Raw genomic sequence first — 23,242 nt, forward strand, 5'->3', positions numbered from 1 at the left:
TTTCTAAAAAGTTTCCACACCTGAATTATTTACAAAGTAGGCATGGAAAAGGAAAAGTAGATTTCTTCTTGGGAGTATTTGCCTCAAAGCAGGAATTCATATTCTCAACAGCCAATCTGACACCTGCAGAGTTTGAGTTTTTATTTTCCCAAGAGTGCCATTTTGGATTATACATGAAGTCTGTTAGGAAGTACATCCAAAATTTAGTTATCACATTTGTCCTTAGAGAAATGTAATAGCATTACTTCCAAAAATTCAGTGCTTAATCATAGTCTTCAGTTGATTAATAGTATCAAGTCGATACAATAATTTTATCTAGTTTTTCTGTGTCAAATTCAACTAGAGCAAAGAAAAACCAAAAACTAAAATCTGCATGGTCAGTTTTGTTACAATTGAAATAATACATTTGTTAATGTTTAGCGACATTAACAAAAGTACATTCTAAAAAATAAAAATCTATTTTGCTTTGTGTTTCATATGCATTTGCAGTGTGCAATCTTGAGATTGTTTCAGAAACAGTAAAATAGATACACAGCACACAAAAAACAGAGCTTACGCACAACACATTAACAATCACAGGAAGCTTGTTAAAAAAAGAGACACAAAACCACACACAAAAAGCAACGGAAAGAAAGAGAAGAAACAACGAACAAAGAATTGCGATTCACAACATGCATAGCAAAGGGAATCTCATTAGCTGGCAAATACCTTCAACATGATCAGGGACATTTTCATCAGGAATACGCTCAATCTGAGTCTCAATGGACTCGTCCCAAATGGGCCTGGTGTCAAAGATGTCCTCGGCAACTGACTGCTGGGTCTCAATGAATGGCACATTTTCAATAACCGAAACTTCTAGGGCGCTACTACTTTCATCATCTGAAACTAATTCTTGTTCTCTCTCTGACTGTATAAGTCTATCCACTAACTTGGAAGCTTCATCACTAATCTCTTCAAAGAATTCTATGGAGTTTTTGTAAAGTTCAAAAAAATGTTCCTTACTTTCTTTTGAGGGACTAAGACCACTGCGGGAAGCTGAGGTGCTTCTGCTCTTAATAGGCAATCGCGAAGAAAATATCTTTGGTTGGGCAGTCATCAGCTCGTCTGATTCTAGCTCAAGCTTCATCTCACCCACCCTCTCTCTGGTTTCTGCTTCTGCCTCAGCATAGCTTCTAGCTTTGACTGAACACTTAGCTTTTGAGTCCATGGAGGCACTTGTATCTGATTCAGATTTGCTTCTGCTGTCTTGTTTCATAGGATGTTTGTATGTTATGTCATGAGCTTTAGGTGACTCTGGATCCCAGACTGATGTCTCTGAGTACATACATTCTTGCTCTATTCTTTGGAAAATTCCTTTGACTGGAATTTTTGACTTTGGTTTGGATTCATCACCCTGTGATTCTTCTAAGTTGCTCACAAAGTCATCTGAAGGGAGGTAATCAACTTCTGAATGGTGAGTTGTCCTTATAGGGATTTTGGATTTGCCTTCAGAAGGAGGCACACTTTCCATGACAGCCGTAGGGATTTCAATGACAGATTTCTGCTCCTCTGGGGAGGAGTCTGGAGAATCATCTTCCTGTTCAGAATATACAGACCGTGTGACTGTGGAAAAATCTAACTGTACATCAATCACAGTCTGCTCAGGAGAGACAGGAAAAGGCACCTGAGAGCTGTCAAACATTTCATCATTCTCAACTCCGGGGAAGTCAGCACGAGAGGCAGCAGTTTCTTTCTTTGGTGACTTTGAAGAGGCAGAGATACCCATTTTAATAGGAATTCTAGATTTAATATCCCCCTTTGTGCTATAAGAAACGGAGGAGTCATCTTCCACTGTAGGTATGAGTGAACTTTTTATCAGGGTATCAGCTTCTTCAAGTTCAGAAGATGCAGATGGCACTGGGGATAATTCTGACCGGAGAGATTCCAGGCCTTCAGCTTCTCTCATTTCTTCAGATAATGACACCTCTTCCTGAGACTGCTGACTCATTTGGAAAAAGTGCAAGTTTTCATCAGAATAATTCCTCTTGGTCATGTCAATAGCACCACTCCTTGTCATTTCAAATAATTTACCTTCCTGGAAAAGAAAGGGATTTTGTTCACTGGTAGGTGTCCCTTCTTCTGTAGGAGTCCTGGCAGGTGTAGTATCTGGTGTGGTGCCTTGTGATCTTCGGTCTACTATTAAGCCAAATATTTTCTGTTCTTCTTCTTTCACTCGAGCCTCAAAAGCATCATCATCTTCACGTATTTCACTCCACTTATCCGAATCCACATCTGTCCTGGTTATGATTACTTGGCTGATTATCTTCTCAGCTTCATCCCTGATATCTTGTAAAACAGCTTCATCAAGAGATGCAGGGTCTATTGTTGAAGGCATTGGAGTTGATTGTTTTTGGAAGACATCCATATGTTTAGATTCAATCTCCATATAGACATCTTCTGAAGTGTAACTCTCAGAACCTGCTGATGCTGGTCTATAAAGAGAGCTTGTTACTCTTCTTTCATCTGTGAAGGTAGTTTTTAGTTCAGCAGAACAATCATTCCCAGACAAATGGTCTCGTATCATCCTTGAATCAATTCCTGTACTTATTTCAGTGCTAGTAAAAAAATGTTGGGAGGGAACATTTTCATAAGGGCTTGTTATAGTCAGAGCACTACCTTCATCAACATCTTCAGCATAACTGCAACATTCACCCTTTTGGGTGGTCAGAGATGAATATTCCAGGAAGTGCTCTGTGCTACAAGAATCCCTTTGTGCCATATCAAAACCTATGTCAGTTCTAACCATATTTCTTTCTGAGGGGGAGTGTATTGGTGAAACATCAGTAGCCAATTCATCACTTTTGGATGTGCAGCAATGAGATGTACCAAGAACACAAGAACTCTCTGTACATCTTGTATCAGTGAGGTCTTGGTGTGGTACCCTCTCAGCTGCTGCATCGTCTTCCGAATCATGCTGATGGTATGATGCCTCTGAGATCTGATTCAGATCAGTTACTTTCTGGGCATCATCACCAACAGAGTGGTAGAAAACCTCCTCGGGGTGCATCACAGGGCCATTTGGGCTAACTGTATCACTTTCATCTGTGCTGTAGCACTTCGATTCACTAGCTTGTGCAATAATGCTAGCATCAGAGGCAAGAGAGGTATCACCAGACATTTTTGCCTCCTCTGTGGGTTTATCTGATTCTGTGTTCTCCTCCTCAGTAATGAAAGCCTGCTGTTTGGGCTCAATGGGCTGAAACTCTGTTTCTTCAGGACTGGAACTGGAATCCACATTGCAAAGATGAGGTGATGGGGGCTGTACTCGAATTACAGGGTCCATTAAAAGCCCAGAGTCAGCTTCTTTTTTTAGTTTTGTTAGTTCTGGCTCACTCTCTGAAGAGGAAGAAGTCTTTCTAGATTCAGCTGCCGAAGTCACTATGGCAGGAACATCATCATATTTGTCAGTGGTTGGAGGTGCAATTTCAGCTTCAGAAGTGATTTCCAGATCAGAAGCTGAAACAGTATCATCCTTCTTATAGTCTCTCTTCTGCTTTTCTTCCTGTTCCAGCTCATCAAACATTTTAATTTTGGTCACCATTTTGAACATCTCTTCTTCTGGTGTAAACCTTTTCTTTGGCTCCCCTTCTGAATCATCATCTGGTTCTTCATTGACTTCAGGGATCACAGCTGATTTGGATATATTTGACAGCGCCTGAGAATCTGCTAATTTGGGAGTGATTTCATAACTAATTTCCTCAGAGCTAGGAGTCTCTGGTGAAAGAGGACTTTTGCCTGAGCTCTCCATTAGCGATGTTTGTTCCAAGCTGTCATCTTCAGCACTTCCATCAGGGTCTCGTAAAAGCCTGGATCGCACAGGTGCCAGCTCAGAGAAGTTTTCTGCTTTGGCAGGGGCACTCTGAATGGGACCAGGTCCTGGAAGAATTCCAATCTTTGACTTCTGTTCTACAGGACTGCTTTCCAAAGAATCACGACAGGGAGATTCCTTGGTAGGACTAGGTTCAAGGGAATCAGGTGTTTTGCGTGATGAATTATCTTCCAACACTGGGCTTGCTTCCAATGAATCTTTATGGCTTACAGCTATGGATTCATCAGCAACTGGGCTAAGACCTTCACACTCATGGCTAGAAAGCAAAAGTTCCAGTCCTTTACTAAGAGTTTGGTGTACACTGTCTGAATCCTTCTCTTTCACTAAAGAAGTGTCATGCATTTCATTCAACTTAGTTAAATGTCCTTGCACAATGGGCATAGATACCTCATCCCTGACAGTATGCTTACTAACAGAAGTTGAGCTAGAACCTGTACATGTGTCTGTCTCTTTCTTGGAAGCTGTAATTTGTAACTCTTTTGACAAATGATGGCAATCAGACTCTACAGTCTCTGTGATATCTTTTAGGCCTTTGTCAGAAATTGTCCTTTCAACTTTTGTTGGAGAACATTCCTTTGGTGAATATGGTTCTGCTGTTTTCTGCACTGCACTGGCTAGTTCTGTTTCTTCCAACTGATCAATAGTTTTTGCTTTCTTTGGTGAGAAAGAGAGGCTCTCAGGGCTTGTTTCTGGAGTTTCTGCCAGGCCCTCATGCTTATAACTTTCCTCAGAGCTGATCTGTGGGGTTCCATCAAGCAGGCTACCAATTGGAGAATCTGCTATGCCTTCATGCTTAAGGCTCTCTGAGCTGCCATCCAAAGCACCACTTTGCAAGGAGAGGGTGGGCAAAAACCCATCTTTCACATATTCTGATGGAAATGTAACATTGAATGGACTGGTCAGTACTTGATCTAAGTGAAGCTCACCTTCCTCAGTAATTGAAATATGCCGGAACTGTTGATATTTGTCATTGTCCTCAAGTTCTTCCTTTATGACAGCAGAAAAATCTGTTGAAGTCTTTCTGTCAGGGCTGATCTGGAGTTCAGTATCCCCATGGTCATCAAATGTCAGGGTCACATCGTTAGTACTTTGATCATCACCTACGACTTCTGCAGAAAGTTTTTTGCCAGCCTTCTCACTCTGCTCTTTTGCTTGTTCTGTGGCTGAATCTTCTTTCAAAGTTATGGCAGGAATACCCTGTGCCTCCTTTTTAGATTGTAAACCTACCTCTGCCTGAGGTTCCTGGCTTTTTTTGCTCTTGGGACTCTCTTTTCTGGATGCCTCTTTTTGTGTCAATGCCTGTTTTTTTTCACTTTCTACCTGAGTGACCCCTTTCTTTGCTGGCTCTTTGTCAGAGGTCTGCTGTTTCTGCTTTATAGACTTATGCTCAAAAAGTCCAGCTTTATGCTTTGATGGATCTTGGCCTGACTGGAAGGCTTTCATCAGTTCACGAACAGACATAGTTTCTTCAAGTCTTTCTGTTTTGGAAGATGGTGACAATGGAGGCTTCTTGGCTGTGGGAGAAACAGGTGGTTTCTTAGAGGTGGGCGAAGGTGGCTTCTTAGCTGTGGGTGAAACAGCTTTCTTGGCAGCTGGGGAAGAGGAAAGTTTCGAGGCAGAGGGAGAAGATGGTGATTTTGAGGCAGAGGGAGAAGATGGTGATTTTGAGGCAGTAGAAGATGGTAGTCTTGAGGCAGCAGGAGACGCTGGTGATTTTGAGGCAGCAGGAGATGCTGGTAATTTTGAGGCAGCAGGAGAAGCTGGTGATCTTGAGGCAGCAGGAGAAGCTGGTGATTTTGAGGCAGCAGGAGATGCTGGGAGCTTTGTTTTGTAAACAGTTTTTTTAACTTGTGATGGCTTTGTAACAGGCTTTTCAGATGCCCCATCTTTTCCTGGGAGCCTGACAGGTAATTTTGAACGTCCCTTCTGCTCATCCTCTACTCGCTTCTGAAGAGCTTTTACTTTATCTTTTATCGAGCCAATGGGAGTTTCTTCTATTACAGGAGACACAGCATTTACTTTGGAAGGCTCTGCAGGGGCTAGCCCTTGATCTTCATCTAAAGACTCCTCAGAGCTAAACTTTGCTACCCCTGAAGGTGCTTCTTTTCCTTGAGCCTCCTTGTCCTTTGGCTTTTGTTTTTCTTTTAATTTCTTTCTAACTGGTTTTTTAATTTCCAAGGTAGGTTTGCACTGATCGAGTTTCTTTTGGCTCTCAACAGCTGTAGAACCTTGCCCAGCTTTGTCAGAAGCTCTGTTTACAACAACTGCTTCAAATTTCTCAGCTACTACATCTTTTTGAAAAGTCTGTGGCTGTACTTTGTTAAGTGACGCATATGCACTGAGATCCTCGCTGAGATAATCTACCATCCCTGACATATCTTTCTTTTCTTTCTCTGTTTTTCCTTCACCTATTCTGATTTCGACACAGGTAGGCTCTATGGCTTCCAAAGGAGCATTCTGTTTGGCCTCTTCAATTTCTTCATCACTTACAACAACCCATTCGTCCTCTATCAGCTGTGTTCCAGAACTGGTTCTCTTAACAGTTGGCTGTTCTTTAGGGCAGCTTCCACTTCTCAGAATTTCATTGACTTTTTCTAAGTCCTCTTTAACTCTTTCCACTATTTCAAAAGGTTCTCCTGGTTCTTCATCAGCAGCTTTCACAATATCTTTCACCTTAATGGAACCTGACTTTTCAGAAGCGTCTGTTGTCAAGATGGCAGTCATTTTGATCAAGTCTTGTTTCATCTCAGAGACTTCAGAAAGCAAATCTGGACTGGCTAGGACAGGGACTTCATTGACAAGATGACTTTTCAGGATCGATGTTTCAGTTGATTCTGTTTCATCATCATCTTTTATGCAAATGGGGGAAAAACATTGAAAATAAATGGAAATCAAAAATAGAGATTGAAAAACGTAATCAGGACTGAAATGACTGTCTTTGATTGCAGCAGTAGGAGAGTCAACAAAATGGTCTGGGTATGGTGGATCCACAAATCTGAGGGTGAAAAAAAAGCAAAGCAAAGCTAACGGGAAAAACTGAAAAGGAAAGTGGGCAGGAAATAACTTGCTTAGTTTTTGCAGTACAGCACATCCACACATACAACACTGAAGCTTTTGTAAATCAAGAACAGTATAAAAACAAGGATGGAGAAAAAAAAGGAACAGAGAATTTTTCACACAAAGGCATCTCAAGATTGTTCAGGTGTTACAGATCAATGTTCAACTAAAAATACAGAAGAACAAAGGGGGGGGGTGGACTTTGTAATTGATTGAAAGTGGATCTCCTCTAAGAGAAAGCCAGTGATAGCAAACTGTCAGAACCAACATTATACACTTTTGTGTAATAATCAAAAGTCCAAAAGTCTCTATTTACATTTAATTATGCAATTCTCTATGGTAAACATAAATACATTGATATCTGAGGCAGCTGCAAACCGGCATTTCATCTAAGGGAAATATGTGACATCCAAACGGGGATACACACAGAGAGACTTTGGTGTCAAGAGGCATGGTCCTTTCCTTGGAACATCCTCATTGTTCAAAACAAATAATGAATAGACTGAAGGAAAGAAATCAAAATAAAGGAAGAATAAGAGGGAAGGAAAACTCAAATAGTGAATAGCTCAACAGTGAATTTCAAGGTTAGAAAAAATGTAATGCACAGCAACCAAAGACATTCACACAGGGCACATACACACAAACATACACACAATATATATGTAAGCCAAGTTATTTCCATGCAAAGCAAAGCTGTTGCATACATTGCAGGGTAAGTATCCTTACACTGGAAAACAAAAACAAAGCCTAAATGGTTATAAATGAAAAAAAAAACATAAAATTATAGGCAATATACTGTGGTGAAGTGTTTATTTACTTCCTAGAATCAACATGTGAAGTTTTGTCTTTGGAAATAATTTAGAAAGGTGGCAATATAAAAGAGAGAAATGATGGAGGGGAATCTTACATCAGAAAATAAATATCTATGTTATATATATTTTTCAATGAACTGAGTGTGTTACAACTCCTACAAGGTCACAAATCTTACAAAATTTGGGGAGGGATGGTGGCTCAGTGGTAGAGCATTTGCTTGGTAAACAGAAGGTCCCAGGTTCAATCCCTAGCATCTCCAACTAAAAAAGGGTCCAGGCAAATAGGCGTAAAAAACCTCAGCTTGAGACCCTGGAAAGCTGCTGCCAGTCTGAATAGACAATACTGACTTTGATGGACCAAAGGTCTGATTCAGTATAAGGCAGCTTCATATGTTCATCCTCAGAACTGTGTAATATAAACTGCGAGATTGTGGGCAAATCAGTAAACTTTATGGATAACAGATGGACATGGGGGACTAAGGAGTCCAGTTAGGAGAGGCAAAAAAGAGAGAAGCCTAACCAGAGAGAAACCACAGTCCAGCCAACAAATAAGCAGAAGTCAGGATGTAACCAAATCACTGTAAAGTTCAAGTAAGTTCTCTACCCTGACCCATTTAGCCACCAATGTGCTTAATATGTCAATTCTGCTCTGGGAAATTTCTGTTTCCATAAGCTTTTGTCTGTAAACTAGACTTAATTCTTTAGTCCTGCTTCTCGTTAAGAGCTGCCTAGATTAGGACTATGGGTGAAAAACAAAACAAAAAACACCTTGGTTCATGTTCCACAGTGCCAAGAGCCCTCTTTTTTAAAGTATTATCACAAACTGAGATGCAGTTCATTTGGCTACAGTGGTGGACTTTCCATTTTAAAGATATAGTGTTTAGGATAATGGGGGACAAAAAAATATGGTCAACCAAAGGTTGGCTTTAACACTTTATTGAAATCAATGAACTCTAAAAGTTTTCAACTATGCCTAGATCACTGTTTTAGGTGTTCAGTAGTGATGTGGTATACAGTTCCTCAGACCCAAATTTAAGTGGGCTGCCGATAACTTGAATTTTCACTAAAAGAAGTTTTGCCATAAACATTTTTTGTCATTGAATATTTAGATATGAATGTCCCCCTTTTTTTTAGTTCAGCTTTTAGTTTTCAACTAGGAAGAGGGTTCTAAGCCATAAATATGCCAGAAAACAAACTTCACCACAGTAATAAGGAGGGGGAGGGAATGGAGTCTGGTTACTGACAACAGTATCACTTTTAAGTGCATACATCCAGTTCAATGAAGCAGTTTAAGTAGTTTGTAGAATATTTTATTTCTAAAAAGTGATACTGTAATTTATTTGAAAAATGCAACATGTCAAACATACAAAATATTTTTTTAAAAAAATCATAAAAACAAGGGAGTTAAACAATTCTAAGAGCAATAGCAGGGTTACTAAGGAATGTCAAAAGGAAAGTGAATGCTTAGATGAATTGTCTTGCTATTTTAATTTTTAACTATTAGTAACAAACTAACATTTCATCTGAAAGCTTAATATATATTATTGTTCTGCTTAGAAAATTAATACTGTCATCAGAGTAATTAGAGTCTGCAATCTCTTGCATGCTTAACTTTATTAATAGGCTATTTTTGTCCTTGACATTGGGTTTTTAATTAAAATCTTACGTTTTTCTGATGTTGTATCAATCTGAAAGAGAACACAAACAGAGTGAAATAATTTGTCTCACATGGCCTAGTGGAACAAACCTGGAACACCAGCTAAAATAAAATATATCGAAGACAAGCAAAACCCTGACCGATTTCGTATTCACCTTACACCACTCTCACGTTTGTCTTCTCAGCGCGGTTTTCTTCCGATTTCCCACTATCTGCCACGGGGCTGCAGCAAGGATCAGTGTTTTCATGCAGCAAACAGAAACTGCTAAAAATCAGTTTCTGTTTGCTGCACAAAAATGCCGATCCTTGCTGCAGCCCCGGGGCAGATAGTGGGAAAACAGAAGGAAGCTGCGCTGAGAAGACAAACGTGAGAGCGGTGTAAGGTGAGTGCGAAATCAGTCCCTGATTTTCAACACACCTCTTTGGAAGTAATCCCTCCTGAAATCAGTGCGGTTTACTTCCTCAAAAGTAAGCTTAGCATCATAGCTTCTTTGTTTATCAGACCAACTGAATTCTAAAGGAGTCTGCCATGCTATTAAGTCACTGATAAACCTGAACACTAAAAGCTGAAACATACGCAACTGAACTTGATGAACCCAGTGGAAGGGGCAAACACATTATTTTTTATCCAGCACCAGTGAGAGTATCATAACAATATCTTAAGAAAACAGTTAGCAGCAAGAGTGGGAAGACAGACATAACTCAGAAAAACAAAAACAAAAAAACAAACTATACACAATGTAAGCATGCAATAGTTGGTGTCTGATTATGACCGGAATTCCGATCACCAGTCATATAAATTAAATGAAAATATTCAGTTTTGATACAGAAACTGATAGATACTGCTAATCTATTATTATATTCCCTCTTCTGTTTCTCTAGCACATGGGCTCAAGGTGAATTCCAAATGAATGAAATAAGCTGATAAGTGAAATAAAGAAAGACTTGCTTGCACAGTCATTTTGAGATGCCCAAGACCAATGTTCCCTCTAAGCTGCAGAGCAAAAATTCTACTTTGTGAGCTACTGGCATTAAAGTTGTGAGCTACTGCATAAATTAGTGTGCTCTGGGGTCATCCTTCCTGAGCTAAGACAAAAATATGTGAGCTGGAGACTACCAATCTGTGAGCTAACTTACGCTAATTCAGTTTAGAGGGAACACTGCCCAAGACCAATATTAGGAATTAATAATACTTTTATACTGGATACTATTATGAGTGCTACAATCTGGCCTTTACACTGGTTAATAAGGATGGAAAAAGGAAAGGTCCCCTGTGCAAGCACCAGTCGTTTCCGACTCTGGGGTGATGTTGCTTTCACAACGTTTTCACGGCAGACTTTTTACGGGGTGGTTTGCCATTGCCTTCCCCAGTGATCTACACTTTCACCCCAGCAAGCTGGGTACTCATTTTACCAACCTTGGAAGGATGGAAGGCTTAGTCAACCTCGAGCCAGCTACCTGAAAACCCAGCTTCTGCTGGGGATCGAACTCAGGTCATGAGCAGAGCTTAGGACCGCAGTACTGCAGCTTTAACACTCTGCACCACGGTTTGTCCTGTCTGTGCATTCATGGCTTAGATGGACTGCCCATAGACTGTGTTTTTTTAAAGGTGGTCTATTTGTTCCATGGGAGCAGTCCATGAGCCGGACATGCTGGCACTCAGGAAATCCTTTAAAGACCTGCTGCTGCTGCACAGCACTGCAAGTGAGCGCAGGAGGTATTTAAATGCCTTCCTAGCCGACTTCTGGATTGTGCTGCTGCTGTGGCATGACACCAGTGAGCTCAGGAGGCATTTAAATGTCTTCTGAGCTCATCTGCATCACCCTATCCCAGTGCTGTGACCCAGAAGTAGGCTCAGAAGGCAAGTTTCTTAACCTACATGGGTCATGCAGCATCACGGACCTCACGAGCCACAAACTGGTTTATAAAGTGGGGAAGCCTATGAAAGTTCATGGTTTGTGAAACTCATGAACCACAAACCTCCACAGACCTCAATTTTTTCAGTTGGTGTCTGTCCCTACTCGTCAATTAGCACTAGATTGCTGTGAATTTGGTGCAAGAAATCTTATGCAAAGCAACAACAGATGTGATTTATCTGGGAACCACAGATGATTCCTAACTTAGGGCATCTCCAACAGAAAAAGACTCCAACATTATGTTCTAGATAGGGTTAGGGAAGGGCACAGAACATATTTCAATTGTTGTATAAAATGGTGGTCTAGGAGGCCAACTGTTTAGCATTTGATGGGTACAATCGTTCTCCAAAAGTGGGATTCAAGTGTTAGTATAGGTAAACTGGACACTGATGTCACTTTACATTTAAGTGGAAGAATTCTGCTTGCTGTCTTTCATCAAGAGCTACTTGGCTAAAACAGACAATATGTCATTATGATCAATAAACTGATTGCAAATTCCCAGCAAAGATTTTCTCTGGATTATTTTATGCAACAACTGAGAAACAGAGCAGCAATGAATTTCAAATCATGTCAGGCCTTTTGTATTCAAAGAGCTCCAAAATGTTTCTAATTTTCTTTTGGTAGAGTCCAACTGATTAGTTAATGCTCAAAATAATGCTCAAAGTAATCTTTATATTTGTTTCTGCAGCTAAGCAAGCTAGACCTTGTTTCCAAGATTTTGAGATACAGTTCCTCATTTAGCCATTGATTAAAAGTAAATAGAAAAGGAACATAAGAAAAGACATGTTGGATCAGGCCAATGGCCCATCCAGTCCAACACTCTGTGTCACAAAAAAACAGGTGCCATCAGGAGGTCCATCAGTGGGGGAGGACACTAGAAGTCCTCACACTGTTGCCCCTCCCAAGCACCAAGAATAGAGTATCACTTGCCCCAGACAGAGAGTTCCAACAATACGCTGTGGCAAATAGCCATTGCTGGACCTCTGCTCCATATGTTTATCCAATCCCCGCTTGAAGCTGGCTATGCTTGTAGCCACCACCACCTCCTTGTGGCAGTGAATTCTATGTGTTAATCACCCTTTGGGTGAAGAAGTACTTTCTTTTATCTGTTCCAACCCGACTGCTTAGCAATTTCATTGAGTGCCCATGACCTTGTATTGTGAGAAAGCTAGAAAAGTACTTCTTTCTCCACCTTCTTTATCCCATGCTTAATCTTGTAAACCTATATCATGTCACTCCTCAGTCGACATTTCTCCAAGCTAAACAAGCATTTTAACCTTTCTTCATAGGGAAAGTGTTCCAACCCTGGTGAGCCTGCTTCGGCAGAAAGTGAGCCTGCTTCAGCGGGGAGGGTGAGATATAAATCAAATCAAATCAAAAATAAATAAATAAAATAAATTTAATCATTCTAGTTGCCCTTTTCTGCACTTTTTCCAATGCTATAATATATTTTTTGAAGTGCGGTGCCCAGAATTGTACACAATATTCCAAATGAGGCCGCATCATTGATTTATACAAGGGCATTATGATACTGGCTTATTTGCTTTCAATTCCCTTCCTAATAATTCCCAGCATAGCGTTGGCCTTTTTTATTGCAGTTGCACACTGTCTCGACATTTTCAGTGAGTTATCTACCACGACCCCAAGATCTCTCTCTTGGTTAGTCTCCTCCAGTTCACACCCCATCAACTTGTATTTACAGTTAGAATTTTGGCCCCAATGCACTTGCACTTGGCCACGTTGAATCTCATTTGCCATGTTGATGCCCACTTGCCCAGCCTTGACAGATCCGTTTGGAGTGCCTCACAATCCTCTCTGGTTCTCACCACTCTGAACAATTTAGCGTCATCCACAAACTTAGTGACTTCACTGCTTCCTCCCAACTCCAAATCATTAATGAACAAGTTAAAAAGTATTGGACCCAGTACTGAGTCCTGAGGCACCCCATTGCTTAGCATTCCTCCACTGAGAAAACTGTCCATTTATACTCTCTGTTTCCTATTAATTAGCCAGTTTTTGATCCACAAGAGGACTTGTCCTTTTACTCCTTGACTCTTGGTGTGGGGAGCCTTTGATGAGGAACTTTATCAAAAGTTTTCTGGAAGTCAAGGTAAACAAAATCTATTGGGTCCCCTTTGTCCACATGTTTGTTCACCCCCTCAAAGAACTCTAACCAGTTTGTGAGATAAGATCTTCCCTTACAGAACCCATGCTGAGTCTTCCTCAATAATTTTTGTTCATCAATGTGCCTATTAATTCTCTCTTTACTAACAGTCTCCACTAACTTTCCTGGTATTGAAGTCAGACTGACTGGCCTGTAATTTCCCGGGTCTCCTTTGGAACATTTTTTAAAGGTGGGGGTGATATTAGCTACCTCCAGTCCTCAGGAATGGAGAAAGATTTTAATGAAAGATTATATATTTTTAGGGTTTGTAGAATCTTTCAGGCTCAAGTGCCGTGTTCTACTGGAGGAAGTTTTCCTTCCAGACGTTTCGTTCTCAGCTGCGGAGAACATCCTCAGCGACGTTGCAGCCGGAGCAGGCGCTCTGACTTTCTTGGCTGCTGTGCATTGAGTGGGGCAATGCACAGCAGCCAAGAAGGTCAGAGCGCCTGCTCCGGCTGCAACGCCACTGAGGATGTTCTCCGCAGCTGAGAACGAAACGTCTGGAAGGAAAACTTTCTCCAGTAGAACATGGCACTTGAGCCCGAAAGATTCTACAAACCCTAATGATGTTACCAGCCGTGAAAACCTGAAATCTTTGATTACATATTTTTGTCAGGAGATCCACAATTTCACCTTTGAGTTTTTTCAGAACTCTTGGATGTATGCCATTCGGGCCTGGTGACTTATCAGTTTTTAAACTGTCTATCAGTTGTAGGACCTCCTCTTTCATCACCTCAATCTGATTCAGGTCTTTCAACACCCCTGCTGAAAGTGGTTTTAAGTGGTTCTGGAGTGGGTAAATGCTTTTCATCTTCCACAGTGAAGACGGAGGCAAAAAATGCATTCAGCTTCTCAGCCATTTTCCTATCATCCTCCAGTAATCCTTTTACCCCTTGATCATCCAAGGGCCCCACAGCCTCCCTGGATGGTTTCCTGCTTCTAATGTATTTGAAGAAATTTTTATTGTTCTTTATGTTTTTTGCAATATGCTCCTCATAGTCCCTTTTTGCCTGCCTGATCACAGACTTTCATTTTATTTGCCACAGCCTGTGTTCCATTTTATTAACTTCACTTGGACTGGCTTTCCATTGCTTAAAGGAATCCTTCTGTGATGTCACTGGGCTTTCCTACTGCCTTTTGGGTCATTTGTTCCTGTTCCTCAAAAAAAAAATTATGAATGCTAGAGGACCTTGAGATCTGGTGCTGGGGGGGAGGACAGTTGCTGAACTCTCCCTATATGTGATCAGATCTCTTTAGATCCTCGCCACAGTGATATTATAGAAGATGCAGAGTGGTGGTCTATTACAAAAATTACCTCTTCTTCCTGTTCTTGATCTGATTCTGATTCCTTTCAGCCCAATATGTCATGCAGGGGGAAAAACAGAGCAGGGAAAGACAGGATTATAGTTAAAGGAAAAGAATGATTTCTGGACACATTTAACAGGCAAGACATCAAACAAGCACAATTTTATCCAGTCCCACCTACATAGGAACAGGGTCAGATACAATCAGAAAAGCTGGGAGATCAAGGAAATTAAATATAGGAAAGCTGTCTATAAATGTTTACCTTATGTTTGATTATGTATAGTACCTATCAAAAATACCTAGATAATTGCTTCTCAGTCTGGATCAGTCCTGGACCTAAACAGCTTTCTAAAGGTCCCCGAGATGAAGAAAACATATTTTGAATTTATTAATTTTTATTTCTTTATCTTTAGTATGTTAAACTTAAAGTATGCTAAACTTAAAGTAGTAATTTTTTAAATTCTAACTAAATGAAATCAATATACATGTTATATCAGACAGGTTTCCTCTGAATTTAATTATAAAGGTGACTGACCCACATGCATGAGCCCTATAACATCAGAAGAGAGAATTCACAGGACAGCACCTTTTGTTGAATAGAGGGGGGGAGGGCTTAGAAATCAGAAACCTACCTACCGACGCTACTTCATAATTGTTATGAGATCTCCCAAATTTCTGAGCTATTTACATTAAAACACAAGACTGATACAATATATGAGCAGACTGTTAGAATGTATGCTGCTCCAGTATACAAAGGTTTTGTTTTAAACTGTTTCAAATCTTGATGTATAATCAAGAGGCATTGTATGTATACAACTCCCAGAGTCACTGATCTAGAAAATATTTTAAATTTGTCTATCGTTTATCATTATGTGTTTTAAAAATAACTTAGACATTCATCAATGGCTTTGCCCAAAAGACAAAATGCTGTACATTGTGACATGCAACACTGCAGATAATTGGATTTAAGATGTTTTAAAACTTAGGGTAACAGCTCAATCAATGTGTGAAGGCCTCATAATCTTAGTACTATTGTAAATTTTACTGGGAGGTACCTTTGTGTAAACTGGTAACGTGATATTCAGATTGCAGATAGCTTGATGCACTAGGCCTCTTGAAGATTTAGGCTCTTTCATAAATGAAAGGCGTCCACAGGGTTCTTGCGTTGTGTCCCGAACCTAATGAGAAGATACAAGAACTTAGAGTCATATTTTAAAAATTATTTTTAATTTTAATGTCCACTCTCTTTCTCTCTAAGCTTCAGTATAGAAAACAAGAAATCAAAAGATATGGCATTATACACATTATTAAAAATGACTGATTATAGCAGCTTTGATAAGGGGAAGGGACGGTCTAATATGGCTGTTTCAAAGATGTGCAAAAGTTGGGAGGCCTCTTGCACAATATATAGTTTGGTGTTCAGGAAACCTTACCATTTGGGTTTGGAAAAACATTATTTATTTTCTTGATTTATAGCCTGCCTTTCTCCTGTGACTCAGGATGGGTTATGAAATATAGAAAACAATTAAATCAGACTGTATGAGACATTCAATACACGATGCAATAGTACTATTATTACAGAATTAGAAAAAATTGAGATTTTTTTTTTTAAAAACTGCCTCAGGTATGACAAAAAGTAGATTACAAAGGCAGTAAAAATAAGCTGATACACATGGCAACAGACTGTAGTCCCTATGAGGGCTGGTGCTAAGGGCTCTGCCACTAGAAGCAGACCCCTGCACCGCGCCCCCACCCTCCCAGCTCCCACATTTTTTATTTTTTTTCACGCACGCTTACCTCACGCCACATTGACATCACTATCTGACAACATTGTGCTTTCCCCCTCCACTACACTCTTTGGAGGCTTCCTTGGAAGACTCCAAATATTGTAGTTTTTTAAAGGCGCCCGCATCTGGCCCTATTTGCATGCTGGGCTCCTCTTGGGGAACCCAGCAAGCAAATGTCCAACCCTGCTCCCTGTGGTGTGGGAAGGTGAAGAGGGGCCGGATCTGGCCCCGTTTGCATACCAGGCTCCCCTGGGGAGCCTGGTGTGCAAACGCCCAACTCTGCCAACCTGTGGCACAGGGAGGTGAACCAGGGCCAGATTTGACCCTGTTTGCACGCTGGGTTCCTCTCGGGGAACCCGGCATGCAAATCCCAGGCCGCTCTGCCTCCCCGCGGTGCAGAGAAGCTGAGCGGGCCCACTGGCGTGTGGGGAGGGGCGCCTAAAGACACCCCATAGGCCATGCGGTGCCCTAGGCAGCCACCTACATGGCCTACTCCCATGCGCTGGCCCTGGTTCCTGTTATAAAAATGACTTCCTGAGCTGTTTCTTTATATTCTGCCACCTTTGGTACTTTAGAATTACACTGATATTTTAGCTGTTCTGCATTCATAAGAAATAGGTATTTCTCAGAAAGGCAATTTAATGTCCTCAGAGGACTAAGGACATATCAGGGAGAAATTTTCTCCATAACTTTTAAACAAAGCATCACCTTCAAATGGAACTCCCCTGCTTTTGTAATTTGCTATATCAATAACTGTAATACTTTTGAAACAAGTGCCTTCTTTAAACATCAAGTACTACAATATATATGCAGAACAATATTTAGGTGTTGACAACACAACCTGCAGAATCAATTCATTCAGTTTCTTAATTTTACTCTTAGGATTAGTACAGCTAAACCCAGATTATTTGAGGTTGTGTGTGTATGTGTGTTTATATATATATATATATAAAATATTCCAAAAGTTATATGGCTATATTATAACAAAATATTTCAGGAAGATGCTTTTATAAAAGGAATGAGACTGTAACCTATACCACTGTGGACACTTGATGTTTTCTGTCTTTATGTTATTCTACTAATGTAATACCATTTTCTGCAGAACAAATCTAATGCTTTATTTTTTGTTTCAGACTTCTGTAATCCTAGTATTATTGCATTGCTTAACTGATGTCTCATCCTATTGACTGCACTGATTTTCACTGCATACTCCACCTTTTTTCTCAATGAAAGAGGCAATTTATAAAGTAAACAAACAAATTGCTGCTTGCTGAATGTTCTCAATAGTCACAATAGAACAAATCCCCAAATGACTATGTAAACTTTACCTTGACAAACAACGGAAGCCTATTTTCTTTGAAGGCATAAAAACTGAATATGTGATGTTGGCCACTCTTTGTTAATGGTACTAGATTTCCAAAGCAGTCCACATAGATGGGCTTTCCTTCTAGCACCTACATACATAAGGAACAAAACAATAAGTATCATAGATTTTATTCCAATTCAGTTTTATCAAAGCAGAAGAATTTCTTTATAGTTTCAAAATGATGTTAAAGCAAAATGGCATTAACAGAAAGCAGTACAAAAAAATTCAAAAACCTACAAGCCCAGCAAACAAACAAACTAACAAAAACCACAACAGGCTGCAAATCATTAAGGAATATATTATTCATCTTAAAGTTTTTAACTTAGACTGGTCTCTCTATTGCATTGCTGTTCCAATTTTTAAATCTGTACTTTACTGTGACTGCATAAAAATGGATTGTATGGGTTTCATCATAAATGAAAATGATGTCTTCTCTGAATCCATATAGAATTTTTTTCCAATTTTTACATGTACATTTCGGTCTAATTTTATTACACATAGTACTGGATCCAGACTAAATTTTCTGCTATTGTAAGAGAAGGTGAAATTTCTGCCAATTCCCCTTTCTTCTCTAGACTCCTGATTAGTCCCTCCTCCCATTCCTGAGAGTCCTCTGTCTCCTGGAAGCAGCTGAAGAGGCTGCAGTGAGAGGCAGGAAAGTTCTGTTCCACCAACTAAGCTGCCTTTTTAGAGGAAAATTCAGTCTGTATCCAAACCATAATTGAAAAGGGCTCTAAAAATATGGTCACATCTGAAAAAAGATACATAATATGAAAAATGATAGTTGTAGTCAGCATCTAGCTCATTATCAGATGTTCTGACATAAAAGACACTAGTCCTTGAATGGAACTAGGAAAATCAAAGCTTCTACCTCATCAACCTCCACATAGGTAGCAATTACACACTGCGTACCAGACAGTTATGCAATTTCCTGCATACAGCAGGGAAAACCCATTAAACAAATATGCGATGTGAAAGTACCTCATTTTGTAAGATCTTAAAATCATACCTCTACATCTCTGCTTCGAGCAACTTCAGAAAAGTTTTCTTGTTGTTCTAGTGTTTTATCCACCTTATCATCTGTCATGCAGAAACATCTTAATCGTGCTTCTATGGGATCATGAGATTTGGCAAACACTACAAATTTGGCCATGTAAGGTACACAAATAATTTCTCTGTACACTTGGGAAGCAAATGTAACTGATTCTTGTATCTGTCTACAGTCTATCAACCAAAACCTGTAAAAAATACAGCAAATTATTGCAATGGCAATCAAGAAAAAGCAGTTCAGCACTGATTCAGAATTTGTGAAAATAGTCCAGACACCACACTACCACAGTAGCTTTCAAATACTAGATATAAAACCTTAAACTAATTATTAAATAATAAATTAATCCAACATCTGGACTGCAGCATGGAATCCAGGTATAATATGGAATGGTCAGTTCTTAACTTCTGTAGATGTATCACATATGTAGAACAGCATTCAGAGTTAAGTATACTGTGATCTTTAAGCTATGAATCCAACAATTAAGAAAACATCTTCTAAGGCCTGAGTCTTATTTCTGCCTCAAAGCTGTAGTACATTCTCAGTCTAGAAGGGGAAGAATGAGGGCAACAGAGGAGGGCAACAAAGATGGTGAGGGGGTCTGGAGACCATCATAAGGGGAAAGGTTTAAGAGGCTGGGTATGATTGGCAAGGGATCCTGGAGGTTTTTGCCATCTTGTGGGCATGGATCAGGAGTAACTGGGGATGTATGTGTGGGGGGGAGGTATTTGTGAATTTCCTGCATTGTGCAGGTGGTTGGACTAGATGACCCTGGAGGGACCTTCCAACTCTATGATTCTATGGTTCTCCAACCCCTGGTCAACACTATGTGCCAAGGCCTGGAGGACATTATGGAAGGCCCAGTCTAGATCCATTTCATATATGACATGGACCACATGTTATTTACTTAAAATCAGTGTTTCCCCCATTCTAGACTTTGCCAGAAACTTTCAGCATAAACTACCATGCTGGTATTTCATTGATATATCAACAGGTTTTTTTCTTGAGTAAGAATAATTTACTGAGTGAGCAAATCCCATTTGCTAGGTAATCCCATTAGGAAGTAGGAGGAAACTAGAATTCTTCTAAGAGGACAGAAGCAACAAGATGCTCATTACTTATTCTATAACAGCTGGTACAAAACATTATTTTAAAATAGTACTATTCTATTGCAATAATAGGAATAACACTTAGAATAGCCTTTAACAAACTTATTAGTAAAATAATAATTAATGACATTTACACACAAGGGCCTATACTTCAAATTAATTTTCTCTAACTTAAATCAAACAAAGCAGGTTAACAAAACAAAGCAGTAGACAAGTGCGCCTTTAAGACCAACTAAGTTTTATTCAGAATGTAAACTTTTGTATGCTGTGAACGTTTCAAAGAGAAGGAATATGAAGAATATTATGGTTATTAGGAACAGCAACCTCCTATTACTACAAGAGCGTAGCCAACATATCATTTAAAATGTTTTTGCTATATCCATTCATTTCTCCTAGTCTCTGTTCCAAAGTTCTGGCTAGACTATTCCAGGCTTTACAATGGAATAGCCTGGCAGTAGAATTCTGAGATACTGACTAAGATGAAGGAGAGGACCAATTAGAACAATACCAGTGCCATCCTAAGCACAATTGTATTTTTCTAAATCAACTGAATTCAAGGGGATTAGAAGAGTGCAATTCTACCTAGGACAGCACTGTACATTATTAAAAGTTTACATTGGGAGTTTAGCAGAGCTATAAATGTATGTGTGCATGAATGCATATAAGCAAAGAACTGATCAGCAAAGTAGAATATACAATGTTTACTGCAGTTTCAAATCCTAATGTAATGTTCTTGTTGTGTGTTGTGGTACCTGGCAGATACATTTGTGGTGAAGGAAACACATTCATTGACAAATGTTAATGGCGTTGTTCCTGTAATGTCTTCCCACTGAGCGGGTGTTGTTCCACCTAAAATGAAAGAGGATGACAAAGTTAAGTACACACACACATGACTGCACACACACTGGGTTGGATCCAGCCAAAGTTTTCACTAAATCTCTCCCAGTTCTTCTGTTCCACATGACTTTTGTCCATTCATGGTCCATCATAGCCTTTTTGGTGGTCAAAGAGGACCCCGTCCTCTCTTTTTCAACACAAGAAAACCCAGTTGGATCCAACCCATTCTATTAATATTACATTACATTCCCAATAATCTAACCCTACAAACATTACTAGGGCAAATTAATATGTATATGTGCCATAATAAGCTTTCAAACAGCTACTGATAAGAGTACTAACATGGACACTAGTTTTTCCAGCCACTAATCTCTACTGCTGTCTAATTTAAATGTGTTATTGGACTTTTCTGAATCTTCACATCTGCCTGATCTTGGTAATTTTGATCAAAAAGCAACACAAAGAACAAACTAAGTGATATTTTAAGATTCTTTGAGCGGCAGGATTAATCTTTTGTTCTTAGACCAATTTTCCAAACAGAATCTATTTGAATGTCTCTCTCTCAAAAACCTTTCAATGACAGTAAATAAGGATATAGGAGAACATTAAGGAAGAGAATGTATATGTTTCTTGGTTATCATATGAGATTACATATAAAATACAATATGTTTTACAATGACCAGCCAAGGTATAACAGCAGCTTCCTGCTAACTAGAATGGCAAATCAGGCAACAGGCTCAAAAAAGAGGCAGTCCATCCGCAGAAAAATTTTTGCTCCTTAAATGTGGTGAAGTAGTTTAGTCACAGGTGTTAAGGTTTCCCATCACTAAGCTGAATTCCACTTAAAACCAAGTTTCAGATTCAGTGAAACTTTGAGTAATCTTAACCATAATTATTACTGGTTCTGACAATAACTAAGGATGTGATCAGATGAGCAGGTTGTCACAGCAGGATCTTGGCTTTTAAAAAGCCACTTGATTTTGCACCGCTTCCTGTTGATCAGGCAGCGCCCCATAAGCTGGCTTCATAGCATCACAGGCCTGTGGTTGGTTGTCCACATAGCTAACATGCTGCAACCATGAACCTGTGGTTGGGTTGATTCCCGCCCCCCCTCAAAATTCCTCTGTGCAGTGTGCAGAAGCAGACAAGTGCACACTCACTCCTGGCTATGTTCTATGGGGGCACAGAAGTACACACTGGAGTGAGGTTGAGAGAGAAGGTCACATCAGAAATGGAATGGAACAATCACACTGCTCATGGGTTTCTATGGCGTGTTGGGATGATCAGACTGCCAGAAACCTTCCATGGAAGCACGTTGTCAGGGAAGCCACTGAAGTTTGCTGGTGGCTATTTAATCCATGTGGGAGTTGTTTTAGCAGAAGGTAAGGACTAATGGGGCATAGAGGCCAGATGTTCATGCGTCACCCAAAGGGGAGGAGTGGCTATGTCAGGTTGAACTGCTCACATCTGATTGTGGCCTAAGGAAGACATTGAAGGAGTAATATATATGCACATAGAAGGAACTGGTGGCATCCTTAATGACTAAGGACAAATTGCTTCACATCATTCATTATATTAATGAATTTTCACCATTTGAGTGACATGCTCACTATTTTATTTATATTTCTGAGCTACTTATTCTAGTTCTAGATATTGAACACATGGTGAGTATAAACATTCTTTCTCTTTGACACACAAACAAATTTACAGTGTTTCCTTTTCTATACATTAAATTGTTATTCCAGCTATAGACCAGGGCCAGGTTATTGCATTTCGCTGTATGATCTAAGCAAGAGTTTCAGTGAACAATGAGCACTAACAAACACCAATCTATAATGTCACCATCCTGCAGAGGGCTATCAAGGTATTTCATAAGCCTACCTGTTATACTGCACAGTAGTCTTAGTGTGGGTGTTTCACCCCCATATCCATTAATCATGACATCACTAGAAGCTTTTGGGACAGGAATAGTCATTGTTATTGGCTTATGGAATTTTCTTCTCCTGGGTTCCAATGTAACTATAGGGCTGAATGTAGCTTTGTTGCCTAAAATCTTCCTTATAAGTTCATTGTGCATAGGTTGAGCCTATACAAAGACATGAACAAAGGGAAAATATATATATAAATGATCACCTATTACCAACCAACACCACTTCATTATCCAACAGCTTCCTTTACCTTCCTTTCCTTTTTTCTGCTACCTGCCACTAATCTTCATTCCTTGGCTGCTCATCTGTTCCCTTAGGTGTTTTTCTTGACCCTTTCACATTGGGACTGGTAGCTGGGGTATTACTCGTTCTGCTGTTTCTAACTTCT

At 39.8% G+C, this 23,242-nt stretch overlaps 1 protein-coding gene across 20 annotated transcripts in view; it reads right to left on the bottom strand.

The window, feature by feature from the left end:
- Window positions 1–23,242, bottom strand: part of ANK2 (ankyrin 2) — a 474,349-nt gene that overhangs the window by 25,361 nt on the left and 425,746 nt on the right. For 14 of the 20 annotated variants that reach the window (XM_060246900.1, XM_060246901.1, XM_060246910.1 and 11 more), the window contains 7 exons: window positions 22,808–23,012; window positions 20,842–20,938; window positions 18,942–19,170; window positions 17,895–18,020; window positions 15,835–15,957; window positions 14,790–14,822; window positions 9,404–9,425 (listed from right to left, as the gene is read on the bottom strand). In XM_060246900.1, the coding sequence (XP_060102883.1) occupies window positions 9,404–9,425; window positions 14,790–14,822; window positions 15,835–15,957; window positions 17,895–18,020; window positions 18,942–19,170; window positions 20,842–20,938; window positions 22,808–23,012 (835 nt within the window). Of the gene's footprint in view, window positions 1–708; window positions 6,718–9,403; window positions 9,426–14,789; window positions 14,823–15,834; window positions 15,958–17,894; window positions 18,021–18,941; window positions 19,171–20,841; window positions 20,939–22,807; window positions 23,013–23,242 lie in introns of all 20 variants that reach the window. The other 6 variants (XM_060246895.1, XM_060246896.1, XM_060246894.1 and 3 more) reach the window with 1 other exon arrangement.

The sequence above is a fragment of the Heteronotia binoei genome, chromosome 9 (assembly GCF_032191835.1).
Source record: "Heteronotia binoei isolate CCM8104 ecotype False Entrance Well chromosome 9, APGP_CSIRO_Hbin_v1, whole genome shotgun sequence".
Taxonomy (NCBI): domain Eukaryota; kingdom Metazoa; phylum Chordata; class Lepidosauria; order Squamata; family Gekkonidae; genus Heteronotia; species Heteronotia binoei.